Here is a 12,610-nt window from a genome sequence, read left to right as displayed (position 1 = left end):
CCTCAGGGTTATATGCCCTGAAATAACCATCCAGAACAGGAAGGAAGGTTTAAACAAAAACACAGGGTGGGTGAATTGGCCACTGTAAGGAGGAGGAGACTTAGTTTTAGTAAAGCTTATGTCTCAGTAGTCCACAGTTGAACTCCAGTAATTCTTCAGCCTTCTGTCTGCCCTAGAGGCACTGTACAGCAAAAACCTCTCATGAGCATAAAGTGAGCCACCCACTTTGGGGCAAATCTCGGAGGGAGAACAGAACCAAGCAAATCTTATGAAAAATGGTGAAGGCAGACTACATTTCAACCTCCTTCTTCCTCTGTGTTCAACAGCTGAAGCAGCTTCTGCAGGCTTCAGCATAGGGTAAAATAAGGAATTGAATTCACCCTGAGTGAAAAGGCAGATGGGTCATGAAGAGTGAGGCATTTTTCTCTCCCCGAATTTGACCAGACAGTATGTTAATGTAAAAAATGGTTCTTGGAACCAGTAACTTTCTTTTACTAAGTTGCAGGTGAAGAAAGCAGAAGATACTGTGTCCATTTTTGTGTGCTCACCTGACATTGTGCTAAGTAAGGCTGAGTAGCAGAGGCTGTCAGCAGGTCCAGAAATACTGTCCTCAGAGATGAGAGGTCACGTCCTGTTATAAAAAGAAAAAAAAAAAAAATTTAAAAAGTTGGTGATAAGACAATTCAATTAGCACGCAAGAACATGGTGGGGAACAGACAGACCCCTCACACACAACTTCCCCACGGGAAAATTAAATCTCTTAGTATTTAACTTTCCCCACAGGAACATTAAATTCCAGAGACTGGAAATTCCTCTTGTTTTCATACCTACACATCACCTAGAAAGAGCACACTGCCATCTACCAAATTCCTTGTGACAATAACAGCATTGCTGATTGAAAGAACGTCAAAAACCAAGTCAACTTTCATCACCTTTTCCATCACATATTGTGAGTCCTGTATTTAATTATGAATACTAAGAAAACACACCACACATCATCATTCTCACAATACGCTGCCTGTGGAGAAGGGACTGGAATGGTGAAGAAGGTTTAGGGGGGTATCATTAGATGCAATAAGCCTGAAAGCTATTTTAGGAGTAGTATCACAAACCACAGGAGCAAGTGTATTAGGCTGTGGAATACAGCTCCCTGAAGGGAGCTGGCAAAGCTTCTGACAAGGTTTTTCTGTGATGAACTGGGCTGGGATGTGGACAACACGCTGTTGAGTACCTCTGCAATGAGCCAGGAGACAGGCTCCTCTAAATCAGGCAACAGAGCTCAGATGATGAAACAGCTCACATAGCTCCCCTCCTTACATTCCTGATACCAGTTCACAGCAGATTTTTAGAGGGGTTTCCCAGGACAACAATGGCATAGCTCAGTAATCACAGAGAGATTCTGGACTTTAAGTCAACCTTATAACTCCATGTGTGGGAGACAGCGAGAGCCACCTCTACCAAGCAGATAAGTCCACTGCTGGCATATATCAGTTACTTCCACTTCCCTGGGAAAGAACCTGGGAGAAACTAACATTTGCACGCCTGGAATGGGCTTTCCAGCTTCCCCTTTTCAGTAAAGCTACTTATGACTGCAAACCACTAAAAGAAGGAACCCCAGAGATTCATCCAGCAGGCCCTGTCCAGGTTGTTTATAGTGCTCAATAGTACAACGTTAGATTGCCTTTGCATCTCAGTGAGCTTTCCAGTGAGCCCTTGCAGCCTGGAAGTGGCTTGCTACAGCACTACAAGATAAGCAGCTGTAAAACCCTGCAAAAGCATAAAAAGCATCTGTGTCTGAAAACACAAATGATAAGGCTTCTTCCTCACAGACCTAAACAGTTCTCTGTATGAGAAAGGCTGGCATGGATGAACACATACTCTGATCTTCTGATATCATCCCTCAGGGGAAAAAGAAAAACAAATAAAGAAACAAAAAAAAAAAAAGGTACAGATTTTGTTTCTGAGAAGTAATGTTGTCCACACAATGGCCAGTTGCTTACCCAGGAGTTTTTCTGTTCTTCCTATCACTCTAGCCTCACTTGTTCTCTTAGCACCAACTCCTCCCTCAGCAGCTGAAGACATAACAAGATTTACAAAATGAGCTGCACATGCATTTTACATGGGAACAGACGCAGCATGCACACCAAGCTGGTAAATCTGCTGACAATACTTATTCCCCTTTCAACACTACCATGAATATATTTTGATGCTTTTTTTTTTTCAGGCTTTTCCAGGCTATCACAACTGCTCTGTTCCTGAGCCTGCAATATGTTCTTCCCTGCCCTCCTTCAGCCCAGTTAACCCGGTTTCCAGTAACTTTTATTGGGAATACAGTAACTGTTTCAGCCACATGGTACTTTTGTCATGACTCTTGTTACCTGTGCTCTGAACCCACACCCAGTGCCTCAAGCACCTGAGCAGGGATCCCCCTACATCGTTATTAACTTCATTGCATGCACAATCAACCTGCTACGGAGGAGCTGGGCCAACGTGTTAGGCATGTAGGTGAGAAAAAGCCCTGTAAGGAGGGAATAAATCGCGGTGCTCAGGAAACAGGGCAGGAGAGTGCTGAGGCTGAAGGTCTAGCAGAGGGGAACACCTTCCCTTGTCCACGTCACCACACCCTGGCCTCCACCTTGCTGGAGATCACTCCCTTGCCTGCTGCCTGCCCTCCTGTCCCTGACACGAGAGCACTGAACTCGGTGGGCAGGTTTTTCCTGACCCTGGTTCCTATAGAAACCTTCCTGCAGGCACCCATTTGGGATGGGGCCCAGAGAGAGGGCAAGAGAGGCTCACCTCACCTTGCTGCTGGCACCAGGGCATGCGGAAGGGCAGGGTGGGGACTGTGAATCACATGGAGAGAAAGCTCCTGCTGGGGCACAAGGAGGTGGTGTGCTGGGAGCTGGGTGTCTCCAAGAGAAGGTGCCACGGCCATTACGCCAGCCCTGTTGGTCTTCATCACCCTGCTTTCTCCCCACTCCCACTCTACCTCCAGTAAAGCATCGCTGGATCTGGGAGGAAGGTTCCCTGGCACAGCCAGGCACTGCCCAGTGCAAGCCAGGAGGAGGATATCTGGCATATGGAACCAAGGTATATAAACCTAAAGCAACTCTGAAACTCGCCTAGCCAGGAGACAGCAAGTAACCAAAACGGCTCCCATGAAGCCTGTGAAATTGCATGCATGAAATTGCTACAGCTAACTTAGCTGTGTTATTTGCACAGTACACACTTACGAAAACTAGCAACAGTAAGGGATGCAAAGGAAAAAACCTCAACAGATCCAACAAATATTAATGGCAATTCCTAAGCCCTCAGAACTCTAAAATTAAAACCAGTTTTCACCCATGCATTAAGAAGCATCTCCCATGCAATTTAAGTTTCCCATACAAAGCAATTTTGGTCACACAACAGGCAGTCTTCACACTTTGGAAAAACGCATTTTCTGTTAAAATGGAAATGGTGCCTTTACTTTTTGAGTTCAGACTCTAAGGCAAATCCTACCACCATTGATTCCAGCCTGCTACAAGACAGATATAATGACAGTGTGTACACCTTAAAAAGAAGATTGCAAGGGAAGCACGCAGTCAGCATCAGGTGCAACTATTTGGAGTGCTTCAGCTGCGACACCTTTGTCCGAGTTGCAAATACACACTGCCCAGGATTATATCCAATTAGTTTCTGTTCCAGTGTAGGTGTCCTTTAGAAATCGATGTGAGCAAAGGAGACCCACAAATTTACTTCCACTTGGAAATATGAAAGCTCCTTCAGACATACTTGCTCTTCTGCACAGCTGTGATATGAGAGATTTCAATTACCCGGCTTCTTGCAAACACCAAATAACAATCTCCTGCTACCTATGTTTTACTTGCTTGGCCTCTTTTGCCATGTGATCTCCACTTAAGCCTGCTGTAGTAGCTGGATGTGCCAGGCCTGAAATGATGCCATCCGGAGCCTTTCAGTAGGATTTTTATTTTGGGACAGATACTCCTTCCCAGGAGTTTTCTTCCCCTGCTGATTTCAGCAACAAAAAAATAAAAATCCACCAAAAAAGCAACATACCCCTAGTAGACAGACTGTGCAGAAGACAAACATTTTACAAAGCAATGTTTTTGTATGCTGAAAACATTACAACTAGTAACTATGCAGGAACCATCAGTGACATCATCTGAAGGACCAGACCAAGCATAACAACTCTTTCTAGAATGATTTTCATTCGCTGTCAAAGGAACAGCGTGTACAACACTTCCTCTGACAGTAAGCTAGCATGAGGAAAAACTCTGCTTTTCATTATGCTTAATTTGAACCTGAAGCAACACTGCATGCAGTACGTCCCACTGCCACCTCTGGACTGCCAGCTGGTTTCCACTGCTCTTTATTCTCTTCCTTTATTAAAAAAAAAAAAAAAAAAAATTGGAAGAGAGAAAAGCGACTGCAAAGCCACAGTACTCATCCGGAGGCCACGCGCTTAGGTATAGTTCTAGAAGCCTCTTCCAGCTCAGCTTTTAAAATCCCATGTAGATACCATCCAATTTAACATTTAAACTGACTCTTCCTCCCTCAGAAATCAGACAAAAATCAGACACTGCATTCAGCCAGTTCATTTCTGTCCTATCACACCTGGAAAGCTTTGTTTTTCTAACTAAAATCCTGACTTGCCCAATGAAATGCAGAAGGGGAGCTCTCGGCAGGAAGCCCTTTTCCTTCCCTTCCCCCATCGGTTTCTCCCTCAGGTCAGGCAAAGGCATATCCTGGAGCTGCAAATGCCATTAGTCCCACAAGTCAATATTTGCTTTGCACATATACACTCAGGAGAAAACTCCAGCTTCACAAACAAGTAGGCAAGTGAACCAAGCGCAGCCGCACACCTGACCAAGGGATGGACAAGATGCAAGTAATTTCTGTCTCTCTCAGCCTGAACCCCTGGCTTTTTAAGTAATGCAGAATCCCATGCAGACACGGACACGCACCAGCTCCTGGTTAAGGAGTCTGTGTGGTATTGGTGAACCTGGGTCATTCCGGGAACTATCTATTTAAGGCTTACAAACCACGACCAGCCTCACACTGCTTTGGGTGTTGAGCAACACACATAAACGCAAGCAGGGAGGTGCCTGAGGTGGTAGCCTTCACGCTTGCTTTCCGCCACATGACTTGGAATGAAAAGTTGGAGAACTTTAACTGCCTTCAGCCCACTTTCTCATAGCAGAGAAAGTGTATCAGAGCTAAAAGCCTACGGTGGGCCTAGAAAGGAGGACATGAGGTATGGAAAGCCGCAAGGGTGAGGGCACTGAAGAGACAGGTGGGCCAGCAGAAAGAATGGCAAGCTGCTGACAGTGTTGTCACTGACTGCAGAGGCATCACTCAGGACTCCAGTGCTGCCCAGTCACCGACTGGGATCACATACTGACCGCAGGAGCGGGCAAAGTGCCTCCTCCCAGCTGCCCTGGGGCACTATTAGGGTAACACAACAGAGATAACAAAAAGTAAACTGGAACTCTGTGTCTCCTGCAATAGAGCATCATGTAGACTCCTGGCCACCCTGGAAATGTAATCTCGTCATACAGAAATATAGCTACAGATCTGCTCCCTGCACTGACACTGTGGTGTCCAGCAAGTCTGCCTGCTGTACTGACAAAGAGCACCCCACTGGAGCTGAGGGTGCTGAACCATTTTCAGTTTATACAAATGGAACAGTGCAAGTAGCTTCCAGTTTCAAATCCATCTCATCTCCATTTTGAAAATAAAGATGTGAAAAAAATCAGAATCCTGTTTCCTACTGCTTACGCATTGGACAAACCAGCCACAGATAGACTTCCTGATCATAGTTCAACATGCCAAGCTTGTGTCTAAAAAATATCCTACGCGACACCTACTTCTGTAGAACGCAGATATCCTACATATCAACATGTATTTTCTTTTCAGAGCAGAACTGCTTTTTATTTATCTGGCTCCAAAGCAGACAGATGATCCTTTATGCAGGACACAGCTTGAAAGGCTGAAGCTCTTACTTCTAAAATCTGGAGATAACAAAGGCTTCCCCCATGTGGCTCATGAAAAAAACACCCAAACCAGAAACAAACTTATTTATGTCTCTGCTGGTTCCCTGTGTTGTTAACACAAGCTACCACACTTTTAGCCCTGGAAAGCAGAGGGTGTCCATCCTTACACAGCAGACATTTGGTGTCTGCTAAGCATAAACTGCACTGCTGTGGAGAACCTCTTGTTTGCCAAGACCCTTGGGATCAGAGAAGGAGTCATGTCTCCCTTTCCTGGTGCTCCCACTATTTGAGTGGTGAGAGTATATGTGATGGGACAACAGAGTGCTCCTCCCATCTCACACAGGAGGATTACAATAGATGGAGCACTGGAACAAAGTTGGTTGTTTTTTTTTTTAATCTGCACTGAATGAGGTTGGGGAAAAAAGGCTGGGATACAAACTAGTGAGATGTCCACTCTCACTGCAGGGCAAAATTCTTCTTGCTTCCAATACAGAGGAGAGAAAACCCATGCGTGCCAGAAGGCATATGTGCAATTGCTCTTGTCTTCAAGGCTTAGGGTAAAGGCTATTCCACACTAAACACTGCTATGCAAATATAAACCAAAGGTTTCTGATTAATGTCTAAGGGGGACCCAAACATCTCTTCCACGAGAGTCAATTTCTCCACAACAGACACTTTCACCTGAATAAGCATGCTGCAGGACCAGAACACTTCTGCAGAACTCTACAGAAACTCATTTCCCCCCAAACTCTCCAGAATTGATTTTTACCTTCTGGTCCATGAACTTCTGCAAGTCTGCAAACTATTTATAAGATGTCTGTGGAATATAATGGCAACTGTCCAGTTTAATTTGCTATACAGAAGTTTGAAGTAAAATATTTCTGTTAGAGATGCAGGGCCTTACTGATCAAAGAAAGGTTGGAAGACACTACTGACAGTTATTTAAGGACAGATATTATGAAGTCTTTTATATAACACTTCTACCCCGAGCAGTGGCAAGTGGTGCCATCCAAGGCTCCCTCCATCACCCCCAGAGCCAGCTTGCAGGCATCCTCCAGGTAAAAGTTTGATTAACAGGCTGGTTTCATGCTACTGTTCCCAGTGACAGAGGAACAACAGCCTGAAGAATGGCTCTTCCTTGACACGGCCTCTGATGGATCTGCAAAGCTTTAGCTGTCAGAGTTTGCCCATTCTCTTGGTGAGGTGCAAGAAAGGCTTGATCCAGCTCACACTCCTGCAGCTATGTTGTATTGCTATTTGCTCTTGTATTAGCAAAAAACCCCATCAGATTCACCTAGCAGAACACTAAGTAGGTCTCACTTTGGCTCCAGAAAATGGCTTTTTAAGGAAAGCATATCCCACAGCACTCAAGATTTTTCTCCTTCAGGGCTCTCTCTTTCCAAAAATCAACTTTCTGAAGAGGATAGAAACACTCAAAACACCTCTCAGGACTGTTTGCAAAGCTCTTATCTAGCATGTCACATTAGACTACTTAGATTTTGCTCTTGCAGAAATTTATAGGCACAGAAAACTCAGAGAAAAAAAGCAAAATATAAAATGATCATTGACATTTATAACAAAAGAAGACAAACCCCACCCCATCCCCTCCACCTCCCCCCCGCCCCCAAAGTATTTCCTGTTCCTGGGGATCAGGAAGATTTCTTCTCCAGAACAAAAGGGCTGTCAGGGTATGGACATTTTCTCTCATCTCTGAATCATCAGGCACTTCCCAGCCAAGAAATACTGCACTGACTGGGCAGTAACAACAGTTCTCACAGTTATATTAATACCAATATGCTATCTTCTTTTCTCCTGTCTCATAAAACAAATGTGTTTTCATTTCTCCTAGGGTTATGTTTTGGTTGTTTGGTTTTTTTTTGTTTTTTTTTTTTTTTCTTAAGCCAGAAACAGAATTGCTCTGTTACCAATATAACTTGTTGCACTTCAGTTTAAAAAAAAAGCTGAAACTTCCTCAGAGACAAAACAAATGTGGCGGGACAACATCCTCCTCTTCCTTACCTGGTGTCAACAGTAACACAGCTGACAAGTGAGATTTTTCCCAGTGCTCCCAGATACTTACTCTGTCTAAGCTTTATGTATCTAAAATCTTGACCATGTGGTGAAAGGTGTCACAGAAATAAGTTTAAACAAGTCTCTGTGTTGCAGGGGATACAAACCTGAAGTGCCAACACCTCTCCACCTTCTGAGGGACATTTGGGACACTGCACTCACAACACACAATTAAGCTATTTGTCTACCTCATCCTACCTGGCAATTGCAAAATCTCTATATCCTATCCATTTGAGCTAGGATAGGATCTAGGAAAACCAGTGTGATACAGATCACCAACTAGGATCACCACTGTTTTAGACAGAAGAGCCGTAGGACCACATACACCAAAATATAAGGTGACTTAACTTTATCACTGAAGGTAAAGTTGCAATACTCCTCAGGATTTATTTTTTTTTTAAAGTTTTCTTTCCTTCTCACGTTTTGGTGAGAAGTTTGCAATTAACAGCCAGGAAGACAGACACCATCCCAATCATTTCCAAAACAGTTTCAACTTCAAATGCGTCATCACTTGGGAGGGATGAACTCCCTGATTCCTTTGCTAAAGCATCCCAAATATCAAATGTGGTAAGCAATTTTGCAACACGCAAACCAATTCACTAGGAATGGGACTGAGACTGGCAGCTCATTTCATACAGATCCCTTAACCAATAATCTCTACGTGTCACCTCAGGTAATACACTGATTTTTAAAAGCCAAATATTTTGATTATTTGCTATCTTTTAAGATTGTCAAGGTCCTTTAGATACCATCCTGCAATAAAGCAAGAAACAGGTTAAAAAGCACAGCAAAGGGGAAAAACCCAAATGACATTAGCAGAGACCCCAAAACTGGAGAATCGTTCAAATCCTGAGCAGGGTGTGCAGTACTTCCCTCATCTTATTAGCTGTTGTTAACTCTGTCATCCCCTGACCAGCGCACTCCCTCCAGGCATACAGCCCTTCTCTCTGCTGCCCCTCATGGATTCCCTTCACCCTTCTTCAGAGGAAGAGTCACTATGAGTGACATCTCTCTAAGATTACCAAGACACATTATCAAAACATTATCCTAAACAGGAACTAAGAAAGGTGGCACCTGTCAGTTTAACCTGTTAAATGCAGAATTAACATAACTTTATATCAATATGACTCCACCAGTCCCCACCCTGACCTCTTTAATTATATGTCATGTCCCTTCTCACATCTTTCCTTCCCTTTTACTTTGTGAATTCTCCAGGATCGGAATCCAACCTTTGTTTCTGCATCGGGAAACACACACACGGAGTGTGTGGAACCAGAAATACATAATGAAATAGATCTTTGTTCCAGTGACTGCTTCTTTTCAGCACACCCCTCCAGACTCTGTAGCAGCTGAAGAACTACTCTGGAATTCAGATTATCCATCAATCAACTGTATTCTGATCAACATCTTGGCAAAAGCACAGCAGTGCCCCACTCCCTGCTAGGCTGGTAGCTCCTTCTTGAGTGATTTTAAGATCCAGACTCTCACTACTGAACACCTACTGGTCTTAATTCCAGCAAGACTGCTTCTCACTCCTGTCTATGAGCACTAAAAGATCCTCCATTTCCTCGAGGCACTTTTACTACTTGAGTTCCCCCCCCACTCCCTCCTTCCCAAAATCACAGCAAGTCATACAGAGTAAGGCTCATACATCACGAAGTAGTAAGCTATGACATCACATTAAAAAACCACACACCGGCACTGACATCTACTTATTTAGTAGGAAAGTACCTGCCTAATTTCAGACATCCCTCAAAAAATGAGGAAGGAAGAAAAGCAGACACAGGGAAGAAAATTTTCCCGTCCCACCCTTACCAGCTCTGTGAAGAGACACTAGCTGTCCCGGAGCTCACAGCCACTGCCTGCAAAGAGATTTAAATCCGTGTCACGGCAGTTCTTCACTCCCTTGAATTGACATCACCAGGCATGAGGAATTACGTCTGTCTCCCGACTTCCTTCTAACATTTATTACAGCTGATATCCCAGGGCCTGCAGCGTGTCTATGTATGCCCACTGCCTAGAGGATACTGCCATATTTCCATCTCTGTTTCGTGACTGTTCCTTCCACCCCCCTCCCCTCCGCCAGACAGGAGACAGACTGCCTCTCCTCTGGGGCACCTCCGAACAGATGCAGGCGTGGAGGGCAAATGAGGATGGCAGAGCTGGACGGATGAGACCACTTGAGAGCCACGGAGAGGAGAAAAAGCAGGTTATGGGAGAGGCACATCCCGGGGAGCAGGGAGGAGCAGGGGTGGGGGGGGGGGAGAAAGAGCCAAGCCTGGGGGACAACGTGCCCCAACCAGCCCAACGGAGCCTGACGGAGAAGCTGTGCACGACATGAGTCACCCGCGGGAGCCCAGACCCTGCGTCAGCGCAGCAGGTGAGCGGGAACCTGCCCAGGGCTGAGGAGGGGGGGGGGGGTGGTGGTGTCCCTCCCTTCCTCCCTCCTTCCCTTCATTCCTCCCCTCAGCCCGGGCAGGGGCCGGGCGGCGGAGACGCTGCCGCGCAACCCCCTGCCCCAGCAGCAGGGCCGCCCCGACGGCTTTAGACCCCCCCCCCCCCCTCCCCGAGGGACACCGCAGGGGGGGCAAGGGAGGGGTGCCTGAGAGGGGGTGGGGGGGCGCGTGTAACGCCTCACGGGTAGCGCGGCCGTTACTGGGGAGCCCGACCGGGGCGGGGGGGGGGGGAGGAGCGGGGCTGACCGCCCCGGAGGGCGAGGGGCGGCCCGCCGAGCCCTCCTGCCCGCCGGCCGGCCGCCCGCCACCCGCGGCGGCCCCGCCGCCACTCACCTGCTCTCCTCAGCGGCGCCCCCGCCCGCCGCGCTGTGGGTCCGCCCCCCGTCCCCCCGCCACCCACAGGGCGGGCGCCCGACCCCGACCCGGCGGCCCCACGCGCCGCTCCGGAGGGCGGCGCGGCGCGCATGCGCGGCATCCGGGCGGCGGCGCGGGGCGCTGTGGGGGCTGTAGGCCGCGCGGTCCCGGGAGGACCGCGCGTGTTTGTTTCTCGGCGGCGGTGACGCGCGTTGAAGCCCCCCCCCCCCCCCCTTAAGAAGAAGGAGGCGGCACGGAGCCCGGAGAAGGCGCCAGCCTCTGTAACCGGGCCTGGGAGGAGGCAGCGGCAGTCCCAGCCGGTAAGGAGCGGCGACTGGGAAACAAACCTGCCCGCGCCTGGCGAGACGCCGAGAAGCAACTCGCGTCTTTTTCACCGTTCAGGTCTCGGTTAATTTGTCCTCCAAGCGGGGTGCGAGCCCGCCGCTGCTTTACCGGTGGCATCGGGGGCGGACGCGGGCTCCAGGGGCACGTACCAGCCTGAACTGGAAGAGGGGTCTGGCCTCACGGCTTTGTAAAGAGCTGCTTCGGCTTGGTGACCTGCTCCCACCAAGGAGAGGGGGGAACTGCATCACTCGACGGTGCCTCCGCCAGTTATGCTGGGAAGGGAGAAAAAAAAAAAAAAAAAAAAAAATCGAGGTCCCAAACCGAACTCTTCTAGAGAGGAGTAGGAGCCCCCAAAAGGATTCGTGCGTGATGCCACAGTTTTCTAGGAGGGTGACATTTTCCCAGTGTCATTGTGATTCTTTTTTAACTTTCCAGGAAAACAAGTCCAGTGCCTCACAGCTGGTAGCCTCTACCTAGCACAAAGATTTATTTCTAGATGATGAGAAAAGTTATGTTAGCTGTTCCTTTTCTCTGCACAGCGTTGTTTTTTTTTTTGTTTTTTTTTTTTAATTCTACAGAGGAGGATGAAAGAGGACCAAAAAAGGAGGACTGCTGCATCTGTCCGTTTTCTTTCTTGGCTATCCATTTGTGTAATAGTTTGAAAATTACCAGTGTTCAATTGGAGTTATCCTTTTCAAACAGATGGCTAATTAAATGTTAATAGCACGAGCTGGCAAAATATTTTAAACATTGTAAGACTCGCAAATGTGTGAGGCATTTTGAATGGCATAGTCTAGAGGCAATGTAAAGCCAAAGCAATCTAGGTGAGGGGAGATCATGGCCTGAAGCTTCCCACTTCTCTGACTACTTAACATAGACAAGCCTCATTAAAACATACTGTATTTTGAAATCCTCTTCAAACAATGATGGTCTTGAGCAGGTAGCTTCTTTTAGTTAGTTCTGCTTTCTTAATTCCCTCCAGCAATCACACTTGAAAAAAGAATCAAGTAATTCTGATCACGTCATCTCTGAGAGTCTGAATAAATAACAGAGGTAAGAGGGAGCTTTTTATTGCACTCCAGCAAAATAAATGAGCTGTAATGTAACAACACTGGAAGCAGAGGTAAGGGAATCATTCTAGTTTAAGTCAAAGGGAGAAGAGTTTGGTTCAGTACAGAATGTTCAGTAAAGCACAGACATTACAAACAGAACATTCAGGGTTGGATATAAGACAAAGGTCTTGAATCTCTCTGGCATCCAGTGAATTTCAACATCTTTCTTATCAGACAAAACTTGCTTGTAGTAGAGAATGACTTTCACATGCTAGAGCCCACCTGCCATTCAGTATCAAGCACCTACAGCAAAGGACTTAGAAAAGTAAATCACAAC

The 12,610-nt window shown here is 46.7% G+C and overlaps 1 protein-coding gene across 3 annotated transcripts in view; it reads right to left on the bottom strand.

The window, feature by feature from the left end:
* The window catches only part of SGSM3 (small G protein signaling modulator 3), a 31,765-nt gene extending 20,795 nt beyond the window's left edge, over positions 1–10,970 (bottom strand). Inside the window, exons 1-3 of one of the 3 annotated variants that reach the window (XM_042793263.1) lie at positions 10,856–10,910; positions 9,882–9,928; positions 549–631 (exon numbers count right to left, since the gene is read on the bottom strand). In XM_042793263.1, the coding sequence (XP_042649197.1) occupies positions 549–555 (7 nt within the window). In that variant the 5' untranslated portion in view covers positions 556–631; positions 9,882–9,928; positions 10,856–10,910. Of the gene's footprint in view, positions 1–548; positions 632–9,881; positions 9,964–10,855 lie in introns of those variants that run through there. The other 2 variants (XM_042793264.1, XM_042793265.1) reach the window with 2 other exon arrangements.
* Positions 10,971–12,610: the final 1,640 nt, after the last annotated feature.

Source organism: Tyto alba, unplaced genomic scaffold (assembly GCF_018691265.1).
Source record: "Tyto alba isolate M040663 unplaced genomic scaffold, T.alba_DEE_v4.0 Super-Scaffold_2, whole genome shotgun sequence".
Taxonomy (NCBI): domain Eukaryota; kingdom Metazoa; phylum Chordata; class Aves; order Strigiformes; family Tytonidae; genus Tyto; species Tyto alba.
The sequence above is the reverse complement of the archived record's forward strand: the minus strand, read 5'-3'. Positions and strand labels throughout refer to the sequence as shown.